Here is a 26368-nt window from a genome sequence, read left to right on the forward strand (position 1 = left end):
ATAATTGTATGTGGCTTTGAGAGACAAGATACACCAGTCCAGACCAGAGTGCAAGCTATTGTAAGGATATTTTAAAAAGTGGATGATAGTGACAAAACCTCTTGGTGGGAAACTGTGAAAACACAGTGCTCTAAGCAACATGACTAGAGGAGAAGGGCTTTTCTCAATTTTTTTTCACCTCTTGTTTATTTTCCTCTTCCTTTTTTGAACAATATATCTTAATCTGGCCCTATAGATGTAGCACGAGAGTTATGTGTGCAGAAAGCATCTGAAACCACTTTGTTTCTAGTTTTCTTTCATGCATTCGGTATTATAAATAACCAAAGAGGATATTGCTTAACCCATAAAACAAAGTGACATCATAATTTATTAATACAGAAGACACAGTTCATTGCTGTTAAATGCCATAAAGAGCTGGAAATAGAGTAGTTTCTCAGAAGGCACTGCCAGTGTGTCAGAGGAAATATTTCCTCGATGCTATATCAGCATGTGTAAGATCCCCTCTGAGTATTTCAGCATTTTGGCCAATCCCAGCTGAACTGCTCTGCCACACCCAAAGGCAGTTCTGGTGGGGATTTCTCCAGTCTCTCCCATCTTCTTCAGAATGAACCTGAATGAACCTGCCCTACTCCTCCCAATGCTTTTCTCTTGCTGTCTGCTTCTAAGGGAAGGCAAAAAGCCCCACAGAGCCCCTTGGTGGGGACAGAGCTGGCTGGTCCATGTCTGGTTCTCTCATCAGTGTCGGTGGGGCAGCAGCACAAGCCCACATGTCCTCAGGGTGTCCCTGTGACAGCAGGGAGGAGCGATGCCATGTGTCAGGCTGTACACACCCGGCCCCAGGCCAGAAAAGCATTGAGGCACCTGTTTACCCCGAAGCTTTTGAGTAATTCCTCTGGTCTGAGCTAAGCACAGGCTTCCCACAGGCTCTCCACTTCCCAGGGGCTTCCCCAGGACTGGAGCACTGTGGCCCAGCTGAGCTAGGGCTGCCGGCACAGCCCCAGCACAGGACCACTCACCACCCACCTCTTCTTGCTCCCTCCTCCTCACAGAGCCAGAATTCAGTGTCTGCCTCTGCAGCCTCCAGTCCTGCTGCCACCTCCATGGGTGAGCCCCTGGGGAGCCCCACCAGTGTCCGAGAGGCTCTGCCAGGGCTCCCAGTGCTGGATTCAGCCACAGAGCAATTTCTGATTATTTCAGGAAAAAAATCCAAATTCTGTTGCTGTGTTGTCTCCAAGCACCAGCATCAGCTCACATATGGACAAAGTGCAGTGACCACATGTCCACAATAAGACATCCCTGTCTCTTTTAGGTAACATAAACAATCCTTCTGGTAAGGACAACTTGCAGCCCTGGAAACACACTCAGCGGATGTTCAGCTCCATGCTCTACCTCTGCCTGCCCAGAAGCACCAGTTCTCACTGCTGCTCCCCATCTGCCTCATCACAAAACATGCCTAGCTGTGCTTTTGCAACTTTTAGGAAGAGACAGGATCCCTTTTGGCTCCCTGGGACATTAATGTGTATTTTTATTTGCATTCGTTTCACACTTCCCACACACGCCATTGACCGAATGCACCTATTCAGTGAGGCCCAGTGGATGCTGTGTGGCTTCCCCCAGTGCAGCCAGGGTGCCATGAGCTCCTACCTGCCGGGCATTTGAGCATTCCTGGCTCCCTGTCCAGGCAGGTTTCCCTGCTGTCCATCAGTGCTGAGTTCCTGTCCCGCTCTCGGCCCGCGAGGCTCCTGCGCGTTGGCAGTGCGCTACCCCCCTCGCATCCCCCCCTTCTCCGGGCTATATGTGGCATTTCGAAGCTCTGACAATCTGCTCTGAATGTTTTCCATATTTGTTCAGCCTCCTCGATTCAAATACCAGGAGCAAGTCGGCCGGCACAAAGCGGAGCTTTGGGGGGCGAGAAGCTCAGGGCCCCGTGGGCGTGCGCTCTCTCTCACACACGTGAAAGGCTGCGCTCCGCCAGCATGGGAAAGGAGGAGAAGAAAGCCCAGCACGGCAATCCCAATAACCAGAGCCACGCAGGGAAGGCACCCGGAGCGGAGAAAAGCACCGACTCGACGCGGGAGCCTGCGATGAAGAAGAAGAAGAAGCAGAGGAAAGCCAAGGGGGATCCCAAAAGTGGCCAGGAGGAGGAATCCCACACTTGTTGTGGCTGCCGTTTCCCGCTGCTGCTGGCTCTGTTGCAGCTGGCGTTAGGCATCTCTGTGACAGTGCTGGGCTTCCTCATGGCAGGCTTCAGTTCCTCTCTGCTAGTCAGAGACACTCCATATTGGGCTGGGATAATTGTAAGCATAAAGTCTGTTTCTCCATAAAGTGCCTTTGCCAGCATTAATGCAAGCTGCATGACGCTCCACTTTAGACTAACCAACTGCATGCACAACACCATTTGAGTTATGCTAACTATAAATATTCCTGGGATTAAGTGTCTGGCTATACTTTCCCAAGGAAAACCGCTCCTGCAGAATAACACAGCCTTTCGTATTCTGCCCTGCAATACCCAACAGACCTGAAATAAAATACAGGGTTGCTGTTCACTAGATGTATCTATTAGCTTGTGCTTTGCAGTGAACTCCTGCCTGGTGATGCTGAAAAAAAATGTTAATTTCTTACGCTGCCTACCCTCTTTGCCCACCAAACCATAACCATCAGGTTTTGGAAGTGAGAGCATAACTGTGTAACTCGCAACTTTTAGCCGGGTGAGGAGAGCAATGTCTGTCTCCGCAGCTTCCTCGCTGCTCTGTGCTGGAGAACTGCTGGGATTTAACCCTCCTCCTGCTTCTGTTCCTGCCTTCTCCCCAGCAGTGGGAGAGACTGCACGTGGCCACGGGGAGGGGACAGGCCTGGTGGATGTGGCAGGGACAGGGAGCCCATCCCAGGGCCTGCTGGTGGCTCCTGCCAGCTCATTTTGGAGTGACATGCCAGCCTCGCCACATGGGCTGGAGGGACTGGGCAGAGGGCAGAGTCCTGCTGGGTGCAAATCAGGGGCATGCCTGGGGGGAAGCCTGGGTTGTTCCCCAGCAGCAGCCACCCCTGTAGAGGCGGGGACAAGGTGTGTGGTGCCATCTGTGGTGTGACCCTTCTGGCTGTGTGCTTGGGGACATGAACTTTGCCTTGTGGAGACACAAGGTCAGTGATTACGAGCCTGGGATAGGCCATGGATATAACTGAGCATGCAGGTTTTTTTCCCCTAAGCAGCAGGTTTCAGGAAAGGATATCCTGAAAATATGTCCTGATGTGTTAGCACAGTTCTGGGTGTTGTCAGACTGGAAGAATTCCCAGCAAATAAATTTGTGTTTAGGTACTTAGAGAAAAGATTTCTCAAAGTGCTGAACTGCTATAGAAGCATCTCCTGTAAATATAATTGATTGTTAGAAGATTATCTGAACACCTGAACTGATTGGGGTTTGCTCTGTTAATCCTGCTGGGCAACCCTTCAGAGAGTGGAGGGAGCAAGGCCTGAGCTCCCAAAGGAAGAGCTCCTCTGACTCATCTCTTCATGTTTCTCTTCTGGCTGAAGAGGTATCCAAGAGTTTAGTGGTGTTTTGTGGGGCAAGAGCCTGTCCTTGCTTGGAAGGAGAACTTCCTGCTGTTACAAACCTGGGGAGAATACACATGATGAAATAGCAGTATGTGACATGTTCTCTCCTCTTGTTTATTTTGGGGATTCTGGAGGTCAGATTAAGTCTTTTCCAGACAGCACTGCTGGTGTCACAGGTTTGACAGAGCTTTTTCACTAGAAAAAACTGGGGAAAGAGTGAGCTGGACTGAACTAATGTACAGCCAGGGATATGAGAAAAGCCATGAAGCAGCCCCTGGCCCGTGTGAATGTCATCAGTGCTCAAGCAGCATCCATCTGAGACATCCACAAATGGCTGGTCTCCCCTGGAGAGGCCTGAAGCCCCACCAAAGTCACTACTCTCTGAAAACAGAGCTCTAACCCCTGTTGTTTTTAGCAGCAGCTGCCAGCAGTAGTGACATTTAGATGCCCACATGAGGCAAAGCTCAGTCGCTTTCAGAGTTCCCCCCTGAAAATCAGCAATAATTCTCCATGTGTGTTCCTGAGCTAATTCCCAACACTGAGCAAGACTCAGCTCTCAGCCACGGTGGTCATGTTTTTCACTCACCAGCCAGGATAATCCCTGGGGAAACATTTCCTGGGACTGTGTGCTGGCTGTGGGAGCTGGGGCTGTGCTTTGTTTCGTGTTCCAGGTGTCAGGAGGACCAGTGCAGACTGTGGCTGCAGGGAGAGCCCCTGGGGAAGGGTGACTGCACCTACGCTCTGAGTCAGAGGGTGACTCTCACCTGGGGGACTCTGGTGACATGTTGAGTCACCAGCACACTCAAGCGTGGCTCGATGCCTCCTGGCTCGAAACGGCTTTTGGTGCCTCCCTGTTTACCCTCAGGGTGATGACAGGGACTGTCTGCTGGGGACACATGGCCAGGCAGGCTCCTGGAGGGTCTGACACCAGCTGAGAGGAGGTGAAAAGGAAGCTGGGGCTACAAAGGGAAGGATGAAGCAGTGAGGCAGCCCCAGAGCTCCCAGCACTGGCTGTGGCATCACTGGAGCAGTGCAAAGCACAGGACTGAGGGGCAAAATGCAGGAGGCACAAGATGGTGCTGCATTTACTTGGTTCCCGTGCTGTGGTGTCTCCGTGGAGGGACTTGGTGCCCACTGGGACATTGGGTGGAGATGCCAGGAGCTGCTGAGCTGGGGTTTGCAGGTGGGCAGTCCCAGGGTGCTGCTGGTGAGCTGTGGTGGGGACTGCACTGAGGATCAGTTGGGCAAAACTGGGGAAAACTGAAGGAGGAGCCTTGGCTAGGACCTGTGTGTGGCTGTTTGTCTTGAGGGCTGCATGGAAGGTGTATGGATAGGGGATGGGTGACCCGTGTGCTGCTCAAGAACAAACCTCATGGCAGAAAGTGGCTTCTCAAAACTCATATATTCACACAGAAATGAGCAACAGGACAGAAGGATGCGGTGTAACATACCAGAGCATATTTGTTGTAGTAGCATCCCACTCAAGTGCTCTTTTTAAAGGACTTGATTAGTATTCAGAATCAAGAACTTAAAAAATCTATTATCGAGACCTTTTTAGCAACATTAGCTATAATGGGTGAAGCTCATTCCTGGTGTTACTCCTTTGGAATTACACCAGACTGGATTTGACCCCACGGCTGTTAATGCAGGATGACAGAAAAATGAAGGAAATTTGCTAATGTGCTAAATAGACCCTGATTGATTGAAATCTGGTTGTATTTTTTTTTATCTTCTTTATTAGTGGCAAAATGGTGACACCGTTCCTTGCTGAAAATCAAGTGCTTCAGTGCATTACCATGAATGGAAAGGAACTGTTTTTAGAGGAGCAGCCAATGCAAAATTTTAGCTGAGGAAAACCAGGCAAGGCAGTCTGAACTGAATGGGTTCAAAATCCGATTGCCTGGGTTTGTGAGGCTGGAGCAGGCCAGGGATTGGGTTCACCATCCTGGGGAATAAATGTGGCCAGTGGTGCTCTGAGTGGCAGTGGAGGAGGACTCCAAACCCCTAAGCACCAGCCCTTCCCTCCTGAGCCCCTGGAGAAGGAAACCATGCAACTTGCATGGCAGCAAAAGGATTGCACCATGAAAACCAGCTAAAACCCAGTTCAAACCAAAATGCATTTAGTCCAAAATGCATGGGGCATTGGTCAGAAAGCAAAGGAATGTTTTACAGACAGAAACCATGGAGCCTATGGGATTTACCACTTCTGCTTGGGCTTCAACAACCTGTTCCCTGTAGAAAGCCTCTGTCCCATTGCCAAGGAGAGGCAGATAAATGCAGTTAAAAGCAGTGAGGGTGGCATTTGTTTCACTTGCCTAGAGCCATTTACAGTGAAGGTGCCCAGCTCTGAAGCAGCTGCCCATTAGACCTGTCCTGAGCTCCCCAAACTGGACTCCCTGACAGTCTCTTCCTTCTTGCTGTTTTACAAGAGCTTGGACAATCTCTTCACAAACTCACCCATGAGTGCAGGGCTTTTATTTTTTTTTCTGTGTCTTGCCACTGGCTCGGTGCACAGCTTTGGGCAAGTTACTTAACCTTGCTAAGACTTTGTTATTTCCCCTGTAAAGTGGGGTTAATAGTGGCCATCCGTCACCCCTTGCTTTGAGATCCTGGGATGAAAAGTGTCACAGAGACAGTAGATATTAATGGTCTCCTTTTCATTCTTTTTCATTAGCTTGTGGCCTTTTGACACCCAGAAGAAGTAACGATGTATTTCTCCTTGAAAAACCTACTTTAGATTATTTCCACTGCGATCAAAGTTGGAGAGTACCAGAGTTTTCATGGGCAAGCTCCCTTTTCAGCCCTGTTTTGCAGACTCAGGCAGTTAAGAAAGTTACAGAACTGCTCATCAGAAATGATTATCCAGGGTGTTTATTATTTCTGTCAGGAAGTTATTTTAAATGTATATGTATAGATGTTCATAAAATTAGGACTTTCAAAAACATTTTTAAAAATCTGATTCACAAGCAGCTCCAGGCAGCAACTGTGGCTCCAGCTGTCACTGATTTTAGTGCAAAAAGCATCCCAAAAGATCTGTTCTGATGCTTTTTCCATGCTCCAGCCCTTCTTCATCTCCCCAGGTGTTTCCCCAGGCCAGAGAGTCCCTGAGCTTTACTCAAGGGATGACCATGGCTTGTCACTTTTTGGCATCAGTGCTCAAGCACTGGTTTCTCTGCCCTGGTGGAAGTGAGGCTGATGTGGGGCAGCGTGGTGCAAAAGGCAGGCAGACTTTTAACTGCAAAAGCAGTTTAATCAACCTTCACTTACCTGGAGTCAGAAATGTTTATGTCTCTATAGCTTTTACTTGTTATTAGGGAAACCATTTTCAATTTTTAATGGAAGTTGACACATAAAACCTGGTGCCATCAAAGCAGCTAGTGGAAATTACAGTCCTGCAGGCATCCATGGTTTTTTTATACAGGATAGTTTCAATCAGCCATGGGCAAACACCTGAAGTTTTGAGGGAGGACTGCCTTGAAGACTGCTTGTTTAGAGCCATGTGTAGCACCTGAGCTGGACTCTTCAGAGCCCTCTGCCATTAAACCTCATCCTCTTCCAAGAGTAACTGTGCACTGATTAACTGAAATCCACACCTTTGTGTTGCTCAGGTGTAGAGTGAAAAGCTGTCATGGGAAGGAAAGTTCAAACGTTGTGAAAGAATGGTTTGAGAAGGTAACTGCACACCTGGGCTGTGTGTGATACCTGGCCAAGGGCTGCTCTGATCCTGGACCCCTCTGTGGCTTAGCCCCCAGCTGAACTAGCTAGATTGTGTTTGTGCAAAATTCCTAGCTAGATTATGTTTGTGCAAAAAGCCTGGGTAAGATTTGGAGAGGGATATCAAACAAGTTTCCCCAGCCTGGGTAGCCTCACAACTCTGGAGATGGTGGCTTCCTGTAACTCCACAGTCACAGACACACCTCAAACCACGAGTGCTGCTCACGAGTACTCTCAGCCCTGCTGCACTTCTCAGGCTGAAAATCACTGCTGGCTCTGTGAATGCCTGATTTTATTTGATTTTTTTGATCCCTCAGGCGTTTGTTCAGGCAGGACAGTATTTCTGGTTGAACAGCAGCAATGGACTGCTGCTGCAGCTCCTGGCTGTGTAAGCAATCGTAGCCTTTGCTGGGGGAATTAAATCTTACCTTAGCACCAGTGATGAGCTGCTTTCAGCACTGAGCAACTGACCTAAACAGCAAAGATCATTATGGAAAAAATAGCATTTTATGTGATTGTGGAGGTTCTTGCAGGGTTTTAATGACTTTACAGGGTTTAAAAGAAAGTTGTGGATCTGCCACGGTGTGTTATTGCATGGCTCAAAGGGAGCTGTGGCAAAAACATCATTATTTTATTCTGTAGGTGGGGCAGGGATGGGCAGTTATTGTAGGGTTTATGGCTTTTGCCTGCAAACACAATATACATGTTTGCCTTTATTATTATTTCTGGAAGTAATTTATATGCAACTAGACTGTCCTTAAATTTCACAAGAAGTCTATAAGGGGTAAAAAAGCCATTAAGGCACAGTACCTCTGTGTTGCAGAGTGGCTTCTTTCACATGTGGCAGTGAGACCCAGGCTGACCTGAGGCTGATGAAAGCTGGCAGAGAAAGCTGCCTGCAGCACCCACTTTCATCACAGCTTCCTCAAACCTCGTGCAGCAAATGAACTTCAGAGCTGCTGTCTGCAGCAGCCTGTAGAGATGTCTGGCACCAGAGGTGATCCAGGTTTATAATGGCAAAGCCAACAGGGACATGTTCTTCCTCACATCAAAATCCCTGTGCAGCAGGAGCGTTAGATTTGCTGGATAAAGTGGCTTCTCCAAAGGTGTAGACAGCAGTTAAGCCTTGCCTGATAAGGTGGGAGAACCATCAAGCCAAGGATCACCTCTGAGGGTGAGCCAGAGACTTCAGAGATAGCTACAAGAGATCATTCTTTACCTGTGTCCCTGCAAACAGAAACATCCCAGGTGTCTCCAAGTCAGCAACTAGAAAATAACTTGTCCAGAATGGAAATTGCTTCCTAATTCTATTAACAGCTATTTTCCTCCTGAAGTTTGAGTCTATGTTCTTATTAAATAGGAAGAGTCCTCCTGTGGGTCTCAGCAGTGCCATGTGTGTTGCAATGTGCACAAGGGAGAGGTTTTGTCCTGCAGGGTTTGCTTTCCACCCCTAAAAACTGGCAGGAGGTTCTCTCTAAAAAAGTCCCCACACAAAGAGCAGATGAGCTATCCTGTGTCTTTGTGAGTGTTTACAGCACTTGCCTGCTGATGTGGCACAGACCCAAGGTGCTCCCTAGAGCCAGGTTTCTGCCTCCTGCCTTCATTTCTTGGTGGATATTCCCAACTCTCCTGCTTTACCAGCCTCAGGCGCCAAGGTTTTCAAGATGCCCTGGGTAGGAGGTAGTTTGGTAGAGAAAACCACCTATTCTACATTTGGGCTAAAACTGTAGCAATAACAAAAGGAAAACTGGTTTCACAAGCATACAAGGGAGAGATGGAGAGAGATTAGAGCAATCTGTGGTTTTGAAATCTGTCGGAATAAAGCAAACCACATTAATAAGTCAGCGTGCAAAGATAATGAGTGCAAACCACAGCGGAAATTTGCGCCCTACACGTTCATATTTCCCCTAACTACACACAACATGCAACCTTCTTCATCCCTGCCACGTGGTGTCCTTGTGCTGTTTGTACACCTAGTGCTGAGACCTTGCAGGAGCAGATGGGATAACATGACAACAGGCCCTCTTTGGGGTGGGAGCAGTCTGGAAAATTTCTCCTTCTATTTTGATTGTGGCTTAAAAAAACCAATGATTGTTCAGTCACTTTTCAGCCCTGAGGTGCTCCTGCCCAATGGAGGGAATGCCTACTGCTTCCCACAAAAAAAGAAATAGTGTTAAAAATTTTGTGTCTAAATTTCGAGGTTTTTCAGCCGGTGCTAGTAAATAGCTGTTTTCCTGGGTTGCAAACTGGGAGGATTTCATAGGGTATGCCTTAAACAAAATGAAATCTTTACCTTTCCTAAGTACTTCTGTATCACATTTGGGTCTTTTTCTAGACAGCGCTTTCCAAAATTAAATTCTTCCCTTGGATAACCTTTCACGTCACTACCTATTCAGCAAAGGGTGTGTTAGTCCATATGGAAATTTTGAAGCAGGATCTTGAAATAAACCCAAGTTGAAATTTGCCCAGCACAGAAATGCAAGAAATGCATATTCCTGGATTTCTGGGCAGCAGCTGACCAGAGCTGATCTAATTAATTGTCATCCTGCGGGTCTCACAGAATCTGTTTTATTTGCGTAACAAATGTGCATCGATCGGTGGCAAGCACGTGCTAAAGCGGGTTCAATTGCATTTTATGTTGTGTGCTCAGTCAATAAGGCAGAGGAAATGTGTGCTTCACTCTGGGATGTGGCAGTGGCTGTTGCAGCAGCAGGATGCAGGATTACCTAATGCTATTTAGCAGTCAGCATCAACAGCACCTGTAATGCGCCTGCAGCTGTTTTAGTTACTTAGTGGCTCCTAAAAAATATTTACTGGAGGATTTTTATAGTTATTCTGTTACACTTCACAGGTGTAATTCAAAGCTGATCTATTAATAATGTATAAAATAGCAGCATAGAGCTGTTTCCTATATAAACGTTCCACGCTTTGGTTTCCTCCAAGGAGTGAATTTACCTTTAAAGAGCTGAAATGTAAAACATATGTGGGTCATAATTCTCAGCCACGTTATTTTTTTTACTGCCACTTAGAAAAATACACATCTCTGGTTTAAAAAAAAAAAAAAAAAAGTTACTGTATTGTTATAAAAGAAATTCTGAAGCTTTCTGAAATATCCTGGTCAAGACTTGCCGGAATCCTGACCCAGTGTAATCCTTTATAAATACTTCTCTACAAATGTGCTTCTTCAAGTATCCCTGAGCATATTATTTAAATCCCAGAGGACCTTTAGAAAGTGTGTGCAGGAATGAAACTACTTTTAAGCGATAGCCCTTTGTATGGGAAGCTTTCTGAAGAGGGAGGTCTGATCCTGCCACGTGTGAAGCCAGCAGGAGTTGTGCAAGAGTCGTCCAGGGCACTTGATGGCACAGAGAAGAGTCCAGCACTGGTCTCTGGCTCTGACCTCGGAAATGAATGCAGCTCTGTCAGCCTCTGTGGTGAAATGGAGCGGGAAGGAGGCACTGGGAACAATCCCATGATGGCTCCTGGCAGTAACCTGAAGGCAAATTTGGCTCTCGGTCCATGCAAGTGTAAATGCCCACTGGTGTAGCTGAAGCAAAGCAAATGTGATTTATTGCTCATAACAAGATCCTTCAGCACCAGATCCTGAAAATACTTAGGTCCAGCTTTGATGTGAGAAGCCCCCATGATTTGTCATGAATTTTGGGGTGTGATGTTAAGAGACTGTATTTAAGCATTATTATTTTGTTTAGATCTTGCTGCAGGTTCTTTCCTGCAGCCATTACTGCCACTGGGGGAACTTATCATTTGGATATTATCAGCAATAGGATGTCTTCAGATTTAAGTTTTATGGGCATGTTAATTGAATTGAAAGATTAATATACAGCGCAAAGGACCAAGGACATAGGCGATTAATCCTGAGAAATAAAACATGGTTGAGTCACACAGAAGCACTACAGGGCAAAAAAATCCCCAGTACTGAAGGACCTTTGACAAGAAAGGTTGTTTTTTCCCCAGACAACCCTGTCAGCTACGGCTGTCAACAATAAAAAGAAAGAAACAAATAAATTGGAGGCCGTGTGTAAGTCACAGGACCAGAATATAAATACACATGACATGGAAAGGAGTAAATAATCCTGACGCATTCTTTAGAAATGTTCTCGGGCAATACTTCCTATTCATGTCCCACTGAAGTGACATGAAATAAAACTTTATGGGGAGAAGTGTTGCTAATCACCCAGGTTCCTGAGGGACATGGCTGTGTGCTGGGAGGCACTCCTTCTTTGCAGGGCTGCTGTCTCAGGCCTTCCACCAGCAATGCAGATGTTAAAAGTTTGATACCTGGTGCAACAGATCATGAAAGGAACATGTTTATCCATTGCTGTCTAACAGGACACTGTGGGTTTTGCACTGCAGGTCAAGCTCCCCGTGGAGCTGGAAATGTGGATGTGGGCAGTGCTGCCAGTCCATGCAGTGAGCAGGAGGGGATGGGGCTGTGCTGGAGCCCCACACTCCTGCAGGCATCTCCATGGCAAAGCCCCACCTGGACAAAAGGCAGCTCACACCTGGCTCTGGCCAAAGAGGGAAAGCAGAAAGCCTCAGATTAGTGACAACTCTTCCAAACTCCAGAAGTAAAATGGAGGAGGTAAAAAATACATATCTATCTAAAAATCTAAATAATCTTCTAAAAAAAGGAAATCATATTTATTGGTCTAGATCATCAGAGCAGGATCTTCCCTTCTTACCTGGCTGGAAAACGCCTACCTGTGGGTATCTGCTCCAGCAAATAAATCCAGAATTAATAATAAAGACAGATAAATGACTAATAAAGTGTGAAAATACTTTTCCATTACTGTTAACTTTCAGCAATTACTGTCACAGGGCTACAACACAGTTTCAGATTGCAGGGGAGACACTTACCTTCTTCAGTAAGGTGTCCACTCCAGAGGAGGGTGAAAGCCTCTGCTATTAACTCTGCTGCTTCTTTTCCAGTGGCAGCCATTGTTTAAGGATTTAACACTTGCACAGGTGACATAAAAACTGCCAGCACCCAGGGCTGCATAGGATGGGGCTTTTTGGGCCTGCAGGCTCAACTTCACAAGCCTTTTGCTCTTTTTCGATAGTTACATGGGCAAAAACTCAACACAACCCTGGCGACTGTTGCTGAGCTGTGTCTTTGATGACTTTGCTTCCACACTGCTTCTTGAGTTATGGTCCTGATAACACAGAAAGGTGGCTTGGCTTGGGGTGGGGCGGGGGGAGGGAAGGTATTTTTGTGTTTTGTAGGGTTTTTTTAACCTCGACACATTTTACATCTCCTGCCTTGCAGGTCTGCCTGGTGTCCTTAGTGGGATTTGTTATGCTTTGTACTTCGTACCAACCCGATGAGAAGACTTGTGTGCAGTTCACAGTGAAGGTATTTACCTTAATATTTTTTTAACATTTCTTTTGCTTCTCAAGTCATTAAATGCAATCAGAAAAGTTAATACTGGGGGTATCTTTAAAACCACAGGAAAAGAAGTGAAAATACACCTGAAATGCAGGAATGGTTTTCTGTTACTTTCCAGGCAGCCAAGAAGAAACTGTATCCTACTAAGGAGAAACTCTAATAACAGTTCAAATAGGAACAAGATACCATTTTATTCACCATGTGTTAGGAATATAGACAAATCTGGAATAATCTGGGAAGTGTTCAGAGAGTTTAAGTAGATTAAGTGGAGACAGTGAGCAAGGTAAGAGGTAGGGTGGCATGAAATGACTCCACTTAAACCAAGTTTTAGTATTTAATGGGGAAGTGCTAGGAAAGCATGGGAACATGCATTCTCCCACAAAGCAAATTCCCATCTGAGCATTGCAGGAACTGTACAATATTCCACCTTTGTCTCCAAAACTCATTTGCTGACTCTGGTGAGCAGCTAGAAGAGCAAGGCTGAGAACACTTGTTTGTAACACCATTTTTTTTCGGGGCTATTTTTCCTTATTATTGTAATTTTCAGGGCCCTTAATATTTTGCAGACACATAATAACCGAGAAAAATACCGACGCAAGCATCACAAAATAACAGTGATTATTAACTGAAAAAGGCAGAAGGAAACAAAAGGCAAGGAGCAGCCTTTCAGAACCTGGCATCCATCCTCCCTTAGAAATTAGACCCCGGTGTGCCTTTTGTGTCTTCCTCGAGCTTCTCCCGTAGTTAAAGAAAGAAAGGGAGAAGAACAATTGTGCCTGCCCTGTGACTGCCACTACATTGTCCGCTGTCACCTTTACAGCCCCGGGGCTGCCCAGGGAGCTGCTGGGCTGGGCGGGGGCTGCCACACCAGGCTTTTTACAGCCTGCATTAAATCCAACTTGGCATCCAGGCAGGAAGGGAGTCATCCCTCGCCTTGGGAACTGGGCAGCTCAGATGTCTCTGCCACCCTCGGCGACACCACCCACCCTGACAGTAAGGAATGTTGAGCCATCGTTCCCTGAAAGGAAATAGCCCTTTGGAAATTGCTCCCGAGGTGATGTAAAATGGGTCATTCCTCGGCACCAGGCAGAATTGGAGCTAAAATCTCCCGTGAAGGACTCCTGGCTCAGTCAATAGCCAGCGGAATGTTGCCTACCCAAGGCATCCTGCTCCCCAAAATCCCCCTTCCCAGCATTTCCTACTGCTGCATGCCACAGAACTCCATCATTCACAGGCTGTTCCCCTCTCCTGTCCCATGTCCCTGCTGGGAGCTGTTATTCCACAGTGCCTCTCTGGACAAATGGCTTCTGGGTTTGTACCTGTTTTAACAAAGTAGGAGCTAAAAGTCTCCTCCAGGGCTTTGAACACACAGAACTCAACAACATCTCCAGTATCACTTCTCAAACCTTCACATTTCAGTCAAAGGCCACCTCTGAACTAAAAAAAGAGCATCAGCCATGACAAGGTTGAGGATGCAAGATTACAGTCATGAGACAGATTGTTCAGTGGGTTGTTCTTTTCTCCTTGGGGGCTGATGCTCCATCCAGCACTGCAGTTGGGTTCAGCCCAATCTGCTCCACCTGATCCCTGGCCCAGGTCCTGCCAGTGCCTGGTTCCCACCTGCCACACACCATCCTACAAGAGAATCTTGGCTGGGCTTCCCTGGAGTGCAGTGAGCACCCCGAATTTCCTCACAGCCCAAGGATCACTGTGACAGGAGGACCACACACACAGAGGGGCCTGGGGGGTTTTGGCCAACCCCCAAGGTGACCCTGTGGCCACTGTGAGTGACTCTCTCAGCGTGGAAAACAGGAGAAGACCTGTGCAGTCCTCTCTGCCTTCCTCCCTCTCCACAGCTGCTTCTTTCATTTCACACTTGCATGAGCCCTGGATCCTGTTAAAGAAGGAGGTGTGAGAATTGCTTTCGGCAGAAGTCCCTTCCTGAGACTCCTGTGGGTACCCACAGCACGCCATGTGTCCCTAAGGAGGGGAGACCACCCAAAAAAGGGAGGGTGGCTGTGCCCTTCAGGGGGACAACCGCAGTGAGTGCCACACAGGACAATGCTGAGCCATCCTGTGGGTTTCCTGGGCTCTGTGCTGCCATCTGACACATCACTCAGCAGGGCTGTGCCCACGGCATCCCCCAGGGTAGCGTGACACCCTCTGCACCCAGCCCACGCTGTGACACACCACAGCTCCTGCTCCTGGCAGGGCTCTGCCTGAGCCACCACCACCCTCACTAAGGGCTTCCTGATCCACCTCTGCACACCCCTCTGCTTTCACCTCTCAGAACTATAGGAGCCTTTTCCATGAGGAACTTGATCCATCTTTGGTTATTTATTTTATTATTTTAGTCAGAGAGGGAAACTGCTGCCAGTAAATATTGCTAAAATGTCTCTCCCGTGTATGAGGAACACGAAGGAGGATGAGCTGCCATGCTCTGACCTCATTGCACACTGTCTCTCCCCGCTTCCCTTTTCTTCTTCTATTTAGGCAGTAATTGCAGTGCCTATCTCTCTGAAGCTGTTAAAGAGCAGTTTTCTAGTGGCAAGTTCTGGTTCCTGGGCACAGCCCACCATGCAGTTGTATTTGTGATGCTGAAGTTGCCTCCAGGTCTGGCATGTGATTCATCTGCTGATGGGATCTCAGCACTCACTGTCTCGTGCTCCCTCAGAGGCAGTGCTTGCATTTGGCTCACCTTTGATATTTGGAAACGTGTTCACTTCCAGCAGCTCGCAGAGAGATTCCTCTGCAAACATCTTGTGAGAATAATAAGCTGTTTGGAAATTGCCCTGTGTCCCTCATGCACCTCCCTTTGCCTCCAAGGATTACTATAAGAGCTGCCTGTGTATTCAGATTGTGAGATTTCCTTCCCTTTAGGAACACAACAGACAAATTCTCCCTTACTGTACCTGGAGCACGGATTAGGCGGTAGATTTCATGCTGCTGTGTCCTGACTTTGGAGAGAAGTTGGCAGCTAAATAAAATACCTGCCAAGGGAGAACCAGGTGTAGCCTTGGCTTAGAATCTTGTCTTTAGGGAGGCCTGATCTGTCTTCTGCTGGGCTGAATCCAGGGACTTCCACCAGGACTCCTATATCACAGAACAAGCAACATTTGCCCATTTTCTATTTTCCCCATCAAACACATTTGCACCATCTTTTAAAACAATGCCATTGGCTTATGAGTTAACACGTCTTGGTTTGGAGGGAGTCCATCAGTCAGTAGCACTGCATCTTCTGTGTGCTTTATATGGTGGCCCTATTTTCCAGCTTCACCTTTCCCATGGACCTTCCCCTTGAAAGCTGCAGGGGTAAAGTAATTGCATTTAATAAGAGCCACCCTCATTTTGAAGTTGCCCTTGGTTTAAGGCTTCAGGGGAAGTAATTAAATTTAATAGTAGCCAAGTCTTGGAAACTAAGATCTTTCTGTAAGAATTTGGTGATATGAGGGGAAAAATGTATATATAGTGCTTCAAGACCTGCAATAAGCCCAAATACTTTTTTTCAAGCTGGCAACCAAATAGAAGATTGATTCACACTGTAGATATAAGACAAATACACCAGGAGTGTGAATTTTATCAGGACATATATACTTGGAGTTTCAAGGTCACAAAAAATGCTTTTATATTGATATTTTGCTGGCAGTATTGAGGTTAAAGAGGGAAAGAGAGAAAGAGAAAGAGAGAGAGAGAGGGAGAAGCTGCTGTTTAAAATAACAGATTCCCAACCATGCCATGTGTCTGACAGATAAGACGCCAAGGAAAATAAATGTTTTTACAGTGCTGAACAGAACCAAAAATGCATTTTTGGCTAAACACAGACTATGACTTTAATATACATTCACACATATTTTGTATGCAGTGCAGCAAGTGCCAGTTCCAGCTATCAGAAGCAAAGGGAAGTCCATATGTGCTGGTATCCAAAGCTCTCAGATGCATCCTGGGGTGACAAAGGCTCTGCCTTGCTGCCACATTCCATGTGTTTGTGGGGGTGCACTCTGCAGAGCTACCCTTGATAAAAGCCACGCTATTTTTAAGCTGCCACTGTTGCAAAGAGCAGCGGAGGTGATGCCCAGGCCCTTGTCCTTCTCACACCACAGCACTGGGAGAAGAAAGTGCTTGCTGCTCTTTCAGGCCTGTGAAAGGCTTCCCCACGTTTATGGGGCAGGTTTTGGAAGCAGACTGAGCACAGCACACACTTTTTTTGTGGAGGTCTGCATTCCCATTCCACAGGGGGACCTGGGAAGCAAACAGGCTGGCTGCATCTGCAGGGCCACAAGCGGGAGGTCAGCCACCCTGCTGCCTGGTTTGCAAGTATAAATCGCATTTTTTTGGGTGTGCAAACCAAGAGCCGGGAATAACACACGAGCTAAGTCTCAGAAACACCTACAGTTCAGCACAGCCTGGGATAAGATGGCAGCCCAAGCCTCAGCTCTGCTTCCAGGCACTAATTTATCTCGGCTGATGACCGTGAATCCTGTCAATGCAGGTACAACTGAGAGGAAAATGCTCCCTCCCTCTCCGTAAAGCATCTGGCTGTATAGAGGCACCAACTTCTCAGTGCTCTCACCAGGCCTCGAAATTGCAAGGTGGAATTATTAATTCTTGAGAATTAACATATATTTGATTTATATACTCATGCTGAATATGCGTGGCAGAGTTGTTAGTTCTTGAGATGACCACGCATCATAAGGAGCCTTGCAGTTTTTGAAGCACCAAATATCACATGGAGGGTATGCAAAGCACCAAGCCACATGGAGGGTATGCATGCATTCCTCATGTGTTCCTCAATCTCTGTGCAGCTGGAAAAAGGGGGTTTTATATTTTGTTGGGGTTTATTTTCCTTTCTTTTAGCTGCTGTATTTTCTCCTGAGCGCCCTGGCTCTGGTTGCCTGTGTTTTGGCAGTGGCTTTTGCTGCACACCACTACTTGCAGCTGACCAGGTTCACCTGCGACACCACCCTGGAGTCCTGCCAGTGCAAACTGGACGCGGCAGACCCGCTGGGCCGGACCTTCGTGTACCAGGATGCAGCTGACTGCGCCAGCCTGACCAGCCTGCTCGGCCTGTTCCTGCTCCTGCAGATGGCTCTCAACCTGGTGGCAGCCCTGCTGTGCCTCCTGACGTGCTTTGTGGTGTGGAAGCACCGCTACCAGGTCTTCTACGTGGGCGCTCGCTTCCAGCCCCTCACCGCCGCCGAAGGCTGCGGGCAGCAAGTGTAGGGCTGGGCTGGCAGGGCCTGGGATGCCAGGGAATCCTGGGCATTCTGGGAAGTGGCCATGGAATGGCTTTAATGAATGTATTTTTCAATCAGTTTAAGAGCGTTTCGTCCGTGGAAAGAGGCCTCTTGTGAGATTAGCAGGAGGTCATGCAGCCCTGAAGATGCGGCTGTACAAATGCTCACCAAAGAGGAGCCTTAATAGCCGTAGATAAAATCACTGGGAACTCATCTGCAGGGCGACAGCCATTACAAAATAGGGGCCATTTCCCTCTTGCCTTCAGAGAAGCTATGCCAATTTCTACCACGTAAGGATCCAGACTGCTTCATTATATCTACGGGAACATGCTTCGGGAATGTATCATACCTTGGTGCTCTGGCTGTAATGCACACCAACCTGATGGGAATTTAACATTCAGAAAAGCAATGAGGGAGGTCAAGACCTCTTCAAATGCAGGTTGAGACCAACAGCAAAGTCAATGTATTGATGGTTGCCATATATAATACAGCTTTTCAGAATAATTAATGATATAGGTTACCTAACCCAATTACTAATAAACAACAATATGAGTGAGTTCACTGATGGTTGTTTGGTGGGCCCTGCTTGAGATCCCAGGCAGATTTCTGAAGTTTGGGAGAAAAGATCAGTTTAAGGAATCATCCTTTGGAATCCCAAAGTAGAGGGACCCTAAATCACTAGTCGTGTTGAAAACTAGGTCCATATTGCTCTAATTGCAGGCTCACAAACCCGGATTTTAGCCAGTTCCACCAATTATGCTCCAAGCACAAAAGGCCAAATGCATTTTTGGTGTAACTCCTCTGAAGACAATCAGCCTTACACACCAGCAGTGGAGTTGGGCCAACAGCCCTGAAAGATATATCCCTGCAACAATGAGTGTTTTTAAAATGGGGTGGAGGGAGGGAAACAAGAAGAGACTGCCAGTCTCCCAAAGACATCTTTGATAATGATGAGGGCAACAGAATAATTATTTCTTAATGACTATAGAAAAACAAAGCGTATTCAGGCAGTACCTTTTCACCCTGAAAGTGCAGCTCTAGAAGTGCTTTATATCTTATTAGCCTTATGCCAAGACAACTATGTTGGTTTGTCCCTTGCACTGCCATTTCCACTTGCACATCATGGACATCTATATTTAGGAGCAATTCAGAACTGGCAGCGCTTTGGACTGCCTCCTGATCCATATCTGTGCAAGAGCGAGGCAGCTGGTGCTCACACCCTGCCATGACGAGGGATTTCCCGATCCCAGCCAGAACAAGGATGTCTCTGAGGTGGGGTGGAGCAATCACATGGCAGAAAAATTGTGCCATAATCATGAGCTAGGAGGAAGCAAATGAAATTTATATAAGGTTTCAAAGAAACAAAAACAAGTTTCTGCAGCAAAAATAGCCATCAGGAAGTCAAAAACCCAGCATGGTGAAAATCTAGTTGTCTGAGGAGCTCTAGTCCTACCAAAAAACTGTCTTCCTGGTGATCACATCATCCAGGGGCTAGACCATCAAGCCTGCAGGGTTGGAAGATTAGAGCATAGTGAAGCCTCCCATGGCCCACCTAGAACACTGCTGGGTGTATGGGCTGTAGTTTTAGTCATGGAAAGCACCTCTGCAGCAGACAGCATCACCAAGGCACTCTCTGCCAAACCACAAAGCAAGGAGCTGCAGAAGATGAGGGGTTTTGAGATCTGCTCCCAAAGGGCCTTTTTTAAGCACCTAAAAGTAACAAGCACGGTAAGCCTGGCCGCAGGGCACGTTTGCAAGGGTGCCCATGTCACCACCCATCCAAAGAGCTCAGCCTGCCTCCCAGGCACTGCTGGGGCGAGCTGAGACAGGAGAGGAGCATGCAGACCATGGCAGACTCATCCAGCAGCATCCTGGGGCCATCCGTGCGGGATCTGGTGTGAGCCAGCCCATCTCCCACGGCTCTGGCACAACATGCTGCAGGCAGAGCTCAGGGAGCTGTGCCAGGGCCATGCCCCCTGCAGATGGGTGCACAGGGGTGCCTCTCCCCAGGGTGTGCTCAGCTCTGTCCCCCATCCTGCACACGGCTCCAGCAGTGCTCTCTGGGGAAGCTCAGGGCACAGGATTTACCTTCCTCTGACCTACACAGCCCTCAGTGCACCTGTCCCTCCCTCCAAAAATGTGGGATCTTCTCTCCACAAAGGAGCAGGAAAGGGATCAAAGGGAGTCTGAAGGAGAGCTGAGCTTTGGGGCTTCCTCCTACCCTCACCCCAACACCGACGGCTGGCAAAGCAAGAGGGAGGCTCTGCTGGCAGAGAAGGCATGCTGCCCCCGGCCCATCCCGAGCGCCAAAGAGGACAGCTTGCTGTGAGCACTGCAGCTGAGGCTGGCAGCAGCCCTGAGCTGCTGTGGGACACGGCTGGCCAGCCCCGGCCCAGCGGCATTTCCACCAGAGCCGCCCTTTGTCTCCTTAATCCCCTGACCTCCGCCTCACCCGCGCGTTTTCAGCGCCCGTCTCCCATCGCCTCCCAGGTGCTGGGCTCCCGGAGGGATGGATGGAGCTGCCTGGCCTCTGCCTGCTCACCCCTGGGCTGAGATTTGCTGGGGCTGCTCTGGAGCACGGCAGGCGCAGCGGGGATGAGCACAGAGCTGCTGCCAGTGCCTTCCGAGGAGAGGGGAGCTCCGGATAGCAGAGCCTGCTCCACTGAACAAGCTGAGCACCTCCCTGGCAGCACACCCTCCACCTCCAGTTCGGCTCGCTAATCAGCGCGATGCAACTTAACCCTCTGCTCTGGAAGAAAGCAATATTCATCACGGATTCTGTCGGTGGTTTATATGCTTAATGAGTAAATACGGGGCATTCTGATCAAGCAAGGATTAAATTCTTTATTTCCTTTTTATGTCTCTCAAGAGCATAAAATCGAAACGGGAGAGATGGAGAAACAGACACGGGAGGTTTAGGAACTGAGTTCCCCCTGGGTATGGTTTTACAATGTGTATTTTGCTCAGATTAAGAATTTTGGAAAGTACTAATTAAAGGATTTTCACCTACCACAGCATACCCAGACACCTCCCAGCCTTTTCCCACTGTCAGAGTCCACATGGACTGCACTAGGAAAAAGGACTAGGATTAAAAGGCTTGGAAAAGACAGAGGTGTTGAAGAAGAAAACAACCTTTTTTAAGCCTGGGAAATTTATTTTCTAGGTGAATGCCACAGAAAGGGGTAGGATTAAACCTCTATGGGCACACAGAATTTGCGAAGGGCTCGATGTAATTTACTCTCACAAGCCCAGGTGTGATTCTCATTTGCACCCTGGCCACTTTACACTGTTTTCCCAGTGTAAAGGGGTTGTAAAGACCGCATCAATCATCTTTACACCTACTTTATGGCCATTTTACACAGCTAAAAGGGCCCTTTGTGTAAATGAGAACTCAAGCCCCAGAGAATTTAATAGAGAGGAGATCCTTTCTATAGACTGTGCTAGACCCTCTAATAGGGTCTATTACCGGGATATAACTCTCCGCCGGATTTTATAGCCTGGCTCAGAGATCATCAGTCTCGATTAAATTCAGCTCTGCAAAACTTTTCCAAAGGCCATAACCCCCTGGTGTCACGCCTGCTCCTCCACCCCGCACACCCGCCGAGAGCTGCACGGATGGATAGCTGCTGGGCTTTTCAAAAGGAGAAGCAGCAGCCACCGCTCGCCTCCAGCCCGGAGGCATCTCCATGTCGCGCTATGCAAATCCCGGAGCAGCGACACGGCAGCGAAAAGGGAACCGAGACACGGCGCCTCGCGGGGAGCCGAAATGTCACACAGCCGCAGGGAGCTGCTGCCCCTCGGCCTCCCCTGCTGCCCCGGGAAGGACAGGGGCTGGTGGGCGAAGGGGAAGCACGGCCAGCTCCTGGCCCCACGCTGGGCTACCACCAGCCCTCCCGTGCTGGCCATCTGCGCCTGGCTGGCCCGGCCGCGCTGCGTGGGCACCGCCTGGAGCTGTGCCTGGAAAACAACTCTGCACAGCTCTCCTCATCCCCGGGAGCTGCAATCCACTCACAGGACTCCTTTTTTTTCTATTTTTTTTTTTTCACGCTCCCAGCCAGTGCAATATTTGCTCTCGGGGCCTTTCGAAAGAGAAAGCACGCTGCTAGCGTGTGAGAGGAGCCGCAGCTCAGGTCCTCTATATTTAGAAAGCCAGGATGTCGTACCTCGCCTTGAAATTTTCATAGTCCCCTGCACCCTGCCCACCCACACACGTACACATGCTTGCGTCTGGAAAATGTTTCTCGGCCTCAGCGAAGGGTGTTGGCTTAGGGGGATTCGAGGGAGGTGCAGAGGAACAACAGCAGCTCCGTCCCGGGAGCCAAGCTCGAGGTGTCCTTAAGGCAGAGCATGGCAGGGCTGGGGACACTCCGCGGCAGGGCTGGGGACACTGCCGGGCAGGGCAGCAGGGCTGGGGACACTGCCGGGCAGGGCAGCAGGGCTGGGGACACTGCCGGGCAGGGCAGCAGGGCTGGGGACACTGCCGGGCAGGGCAGCCGGGCTGGGGACACTGCCGGGCAGGGCAGCATCGCGGCTCCTCGCGGCTCTGTATCATAAGCCCCGAGGCAGGGCCGAGCTGTCCCGAGGCACAGGAAAGCCCTGTCCCGTGTCACAGCAGGCACTGCTGTGCCCTCAGCCAGCATCTCCCCCGGTTCGTTTTCAAGTGGCTGCAGCGCCTGTAGCAAGGGCTCCAAGGAGGGCAATTCTGGGGGTAGCTCATCTCAGGTCTCTGCAGTTCCTCCTCCCCGGGCATTTTTGCTTTCTGCTAAATGGCTGCTTCTAGAAATCACTACTCAGTAGCATTTATCCTCTGCTAAATTGCGTCTGTAGCCAAATATCATAAACAATTATTGCATCTGCAAAGACTGTGGTTTGTTTTTCTTTTGGTTTTGGTACCTGGTTGAGATGCCTTTGTCCAAGCAAACAGCTGAATGCCTCACCTAAACTTCAAACTTGTTGGGGGGCAGCTGGCGATTTCTTTTTCCTTTCTTTTAAAGAAGATACGGGCAATGCCTATTTAATTTGTTACCTCAACGCTTTCCCACTCCACAAGACTGTCTCCACGCTGGAGTGCAGCCCCTAATAAAGCTGGCTGCAGGCAGAGCGTGGAGCTGAGACCACCCAAGCCCACCAGAGAGCCCCTGCTTCAGCCAGGTGCAGCCAGGTGTCCCTGCCTGGCACGGAGGGTCAGCCACCAAACACAAGCAGGAGCCTGGCCTGAGAGGAGAGAATAACCTGCAGAGGGTGATTTGAGTCCCTGCCTCTCCTTCAGGCAGATGGATTAGGAATGATGAGTGCTGGGCTGACTTCGAGTTATAGGAGATACAGAGAGTGACACCGATTAAGGCAGCCCTCGGCTTTACGAGCCCTGATTGTCCTGAAATGAGGTATTTGAGCAAGACAGGGTTTTAACCCCGTTTCACTCTCACAGCTGTGTAAGGAGAACTATTTTTAATAAGCCCAAAGCTGAGTGGAGAAGAATTTCTCCTCACTTCAGTGCAGGATTTCTCTTTCACCAAAACTACGATGAGAGGAAGCCTTTCCCTGATCCGTCCCCCGTGAGGCTGGCTGGGAGCATCTCTGCTGCAGCCAGAGCTGCACGCATGCAGAGGTGTGTAGAAGCCACCCTAATGTCCTTTTTGGGACATTTTCTTCCAGTTCCAGCTGCCAGCTGACACAGGGAGGACAGGGGAACCCAGTGTCCCAGATCCATAATGTGCCCGAGTCAACCAAGCCCTGCAGCAATCCCCATTTATACTGACACTGCTGGCCACCAGGGATTTGGTGGGATAGTTTAGGGAACAATCACACCGAAAAGGAAAGAAAATAGACATTTACACTTTCCCTTCCACCTTGTGAATGCAGGCAGCAGAGCAGCTCGTACACAAAGGGGCCCAAGAGGAAAAGCAAAGCCTCCCATGCCTTTTTGCTGTCCAAACCTGCCAACGTGCTGAGAAACAATGAAAAAGTGCAGAAAATAAACCCCCAGAAATCAGGCACTGATTTCTGAAAACACTTCAGGTTTTCAAGATCCAAAGTGTTATTAGATTAGGAACATGAAAATTAGTGCATTTTCATGCTTGTTCAAGTCTTCCAGACAGCATCAGGTGGGGACCCAGACAGCCAGGCTTCCTTGCTGTCACCAAAGGAACTAAATTTTGTAACCCAGCTGGGAGGGGAGAGAGATGGGGAAGGGCAGTTTTGGGACTGTACTCACATATCCATATATATTCTGTTAAGGCTACTGTTTGCATAAATTCAACATTTTTCTTGTGTACAAAAGGAAATTGTAGCATCTCAGCTGGCAAAATTCTGTGCTTCTGAATTAACAGAAGTTGCATCTCCACTTCATTTCTAATAAAACTTTTCTCAGTCACTCCACCCAGGTTTCAGTGCTTCTCTTCCTTCTCCATTTTCCAGTGAGGCAGGAGTTTCCTGGCTCATCCTCCACAAAGCAGGTGGAGTAGAAGAGGAGTAAAGACTGATTGGATTTGTCTTTGCCTGAGCATGACACATCTTACTGTAAAGCTTTCCCCACTGACAGGAACATGTTGACTGGGGCTGGTTTGGAGTTTGATGGGGTTTTTCTTTCAGTGGCTGTATAAGGATCTGTTTCAAGGCCACTGAAATGGGTGAAAAACTAACAAATATTTCCCTTGCCTAATGCAAAGCATCATTAACCCTGCTGCAGCACACTAGAGGCAACACCAGCTATCAGAGAAAGTGGGTTGCTTAAGGGACAGCCTCAAAGACTAAAAATAATCAGGGAAATAAGAATTGATGCCATATGAAAGCAAACACGCAGTCAGTTGTTATCACAGAGCTTTTCACGTGATGGTCTGCGCGCTGATCTCACCCTGAGCCTGTTTGTTTTGGACAATCTTAAAGGGTCCAGCCCCATGGACTGGCAGCAGCACACAGGGACTGATCCGAGAGCACAGGCCTGACCCAAAGCCCATGGAAGTCAAGGCATTGACTCCTCCAAGCCCTCCCTGCAGGAATCACTCTGGGTTTGGAAAGATATGTTGCAGTTAAAGACGTTGGTCTGGGCTTAGGGAAAATGTACTGACACTGTCGCTGTCAAATCCAGGCAGAGACAAGTGGAAATCAGAGGGGTTGTAACTAACAAGTGCAACACAAAATACAAACAAAGTGGCTGAAGGAAAACTTGAGCAGTCAAGGGGAAATGCAGCAAGTTCAAACAGACTGCCTTGGCCCAGACACATTGCACAAAACCTGCAGTGATTTGAAGAGGAAGGGGAGAAGGATGGCAGGAACTCAGCATCTCGCTTTCTCACAAGCCTCAAAAACATCGCAGGCGATGCGAGAAGAAAAAATTACATGGCTTCAGTCTTGTCTGGAAACATGTGGCACAAACTGAGGCAGAGGAGATTAAACTTGGCTTTGCCCTCTTTTTTCATTCCCCTGCTCTTTGCTAGTATTATCTGGGCCGCTTGGTCCTCAGCAAACAACCGAGCAGCCAAAATATGGGCAGGATTCACACCATCACCAAACCAGCCAATGAGTGAAATAAGGCACTTGTTTTCCTGGAGCAGAGGGGGGGAAGCAGGGGGGATTTTAGCATTTCTGTGTGGTGTTGGAAACCCACCTTGAGCAGAAGCAGTCCCTCAGCTCACACAAACCACCGGCGCTCCTCTGACGTCAATTGGCAGCCGCTGGTTTGCACCATCCCAGCGCTGGCTGCAGCAGCACAAGCAAACAGCTCTGGGCTCCTGCAGCCCTGCCCTCCCCTCGCTGCTCTCCAGCATCACCCACAGCTGTGTTTGCAGAGGCAAAAGGGCACAGAGCAGCCACGGCAGGCATGGCTCGGGCAAGCGGCACGTTGGCTGGCGAGGTGTGGGTGGCACGGGGCTGCAGGGGATGGTGGGTGCCAGAAAGCTGAGGGTGTGCTGGGCAGGGTCTCTGCTGAGGGCTTCAGCACTCAGGGCCACCCGTGAGCTGTGGCAGTGCCCGGACAGGCTGCTGGGAAGAGAGCAATGCTCACACAGCTACGGGAGAGACAGGGATGGCTGATGTCCTCCAGCTTGTCTCTGGAGAGGGTTTGGGAGAGCTTGTGAAAGAAGGATGAGAAAATTACTGACCGTGGGGAATACCACAGGCACTCATCTGCTCTCCCCTTTCCCTCTTCCCACCAAACAGACTCCAGGCCTGAAGAGGGTGGGAGCAGGAGAAATGTGACTCCTCCAGGGTGCTTCCTGCAGCACAGGGCTGGAGGGAAAGGTGGCAGCAGCTGGGCAGCTCCTTCCCTGCCCTCCCTACTCTAGGTTCTACCCCCAGCCACCCATCCCAGCCCATCCCACAGGATGCATTTTGTCCCAGCTGTGTCCCAAAACTGCTCACAGAGCTTGGCAGCCCTTGGTTTTGGGGAGATGCTGCTGAGGCTGGCAGTCAGTGGCAGGATGAGGGCGGCTGCAGCGTGGGGAGCCTCTGGGGACCATGCACGGC

General features: G+C 48.9%; 1 protein-coding gene across 1 annotated transcript; it reads left to right on the forward strand.

The window, feature by feature from the left end:
- The first annotated feature begins 1818 nt into the window (after window positions 1-1818).
- On the forward strand, window positions 1819-18466 carry SSPN (sarcospan). Its single transcript, XM_085049078.1, has 3 exons — window positions 1819-2297; window positions 12552-12638; window positions 17526-18466. The coding sequence occupies exons 1-3, from the start codon at window positions 1977-1979 to the stop codon at window positions 17889-17891; spliced, it is 774 nt and encodes a 257-aa protein (XP_084905204.1). The 5' UTR covers window positions 1819-1976; the 3' UTR covers window positions 17892-18466.
- Window positions 18467-26368: the final 7902 nt, after the last annotated feature.

The sequence above is a fragment of the Lichenostomus cassidix genome, chromosome 1Aa (assembly GCF_008360975.1).
Source record: "Lichenostomus cassidix isolate B80296 chromosome 1Aa, HeHo_3.0, whole genome shotgun sequence".
NCBI lineage: Eukaryota > Metazoa > Chordata > Aves > Passeriformes > Meliphagidae > Lichenostomus > Lichenostomus cassidix.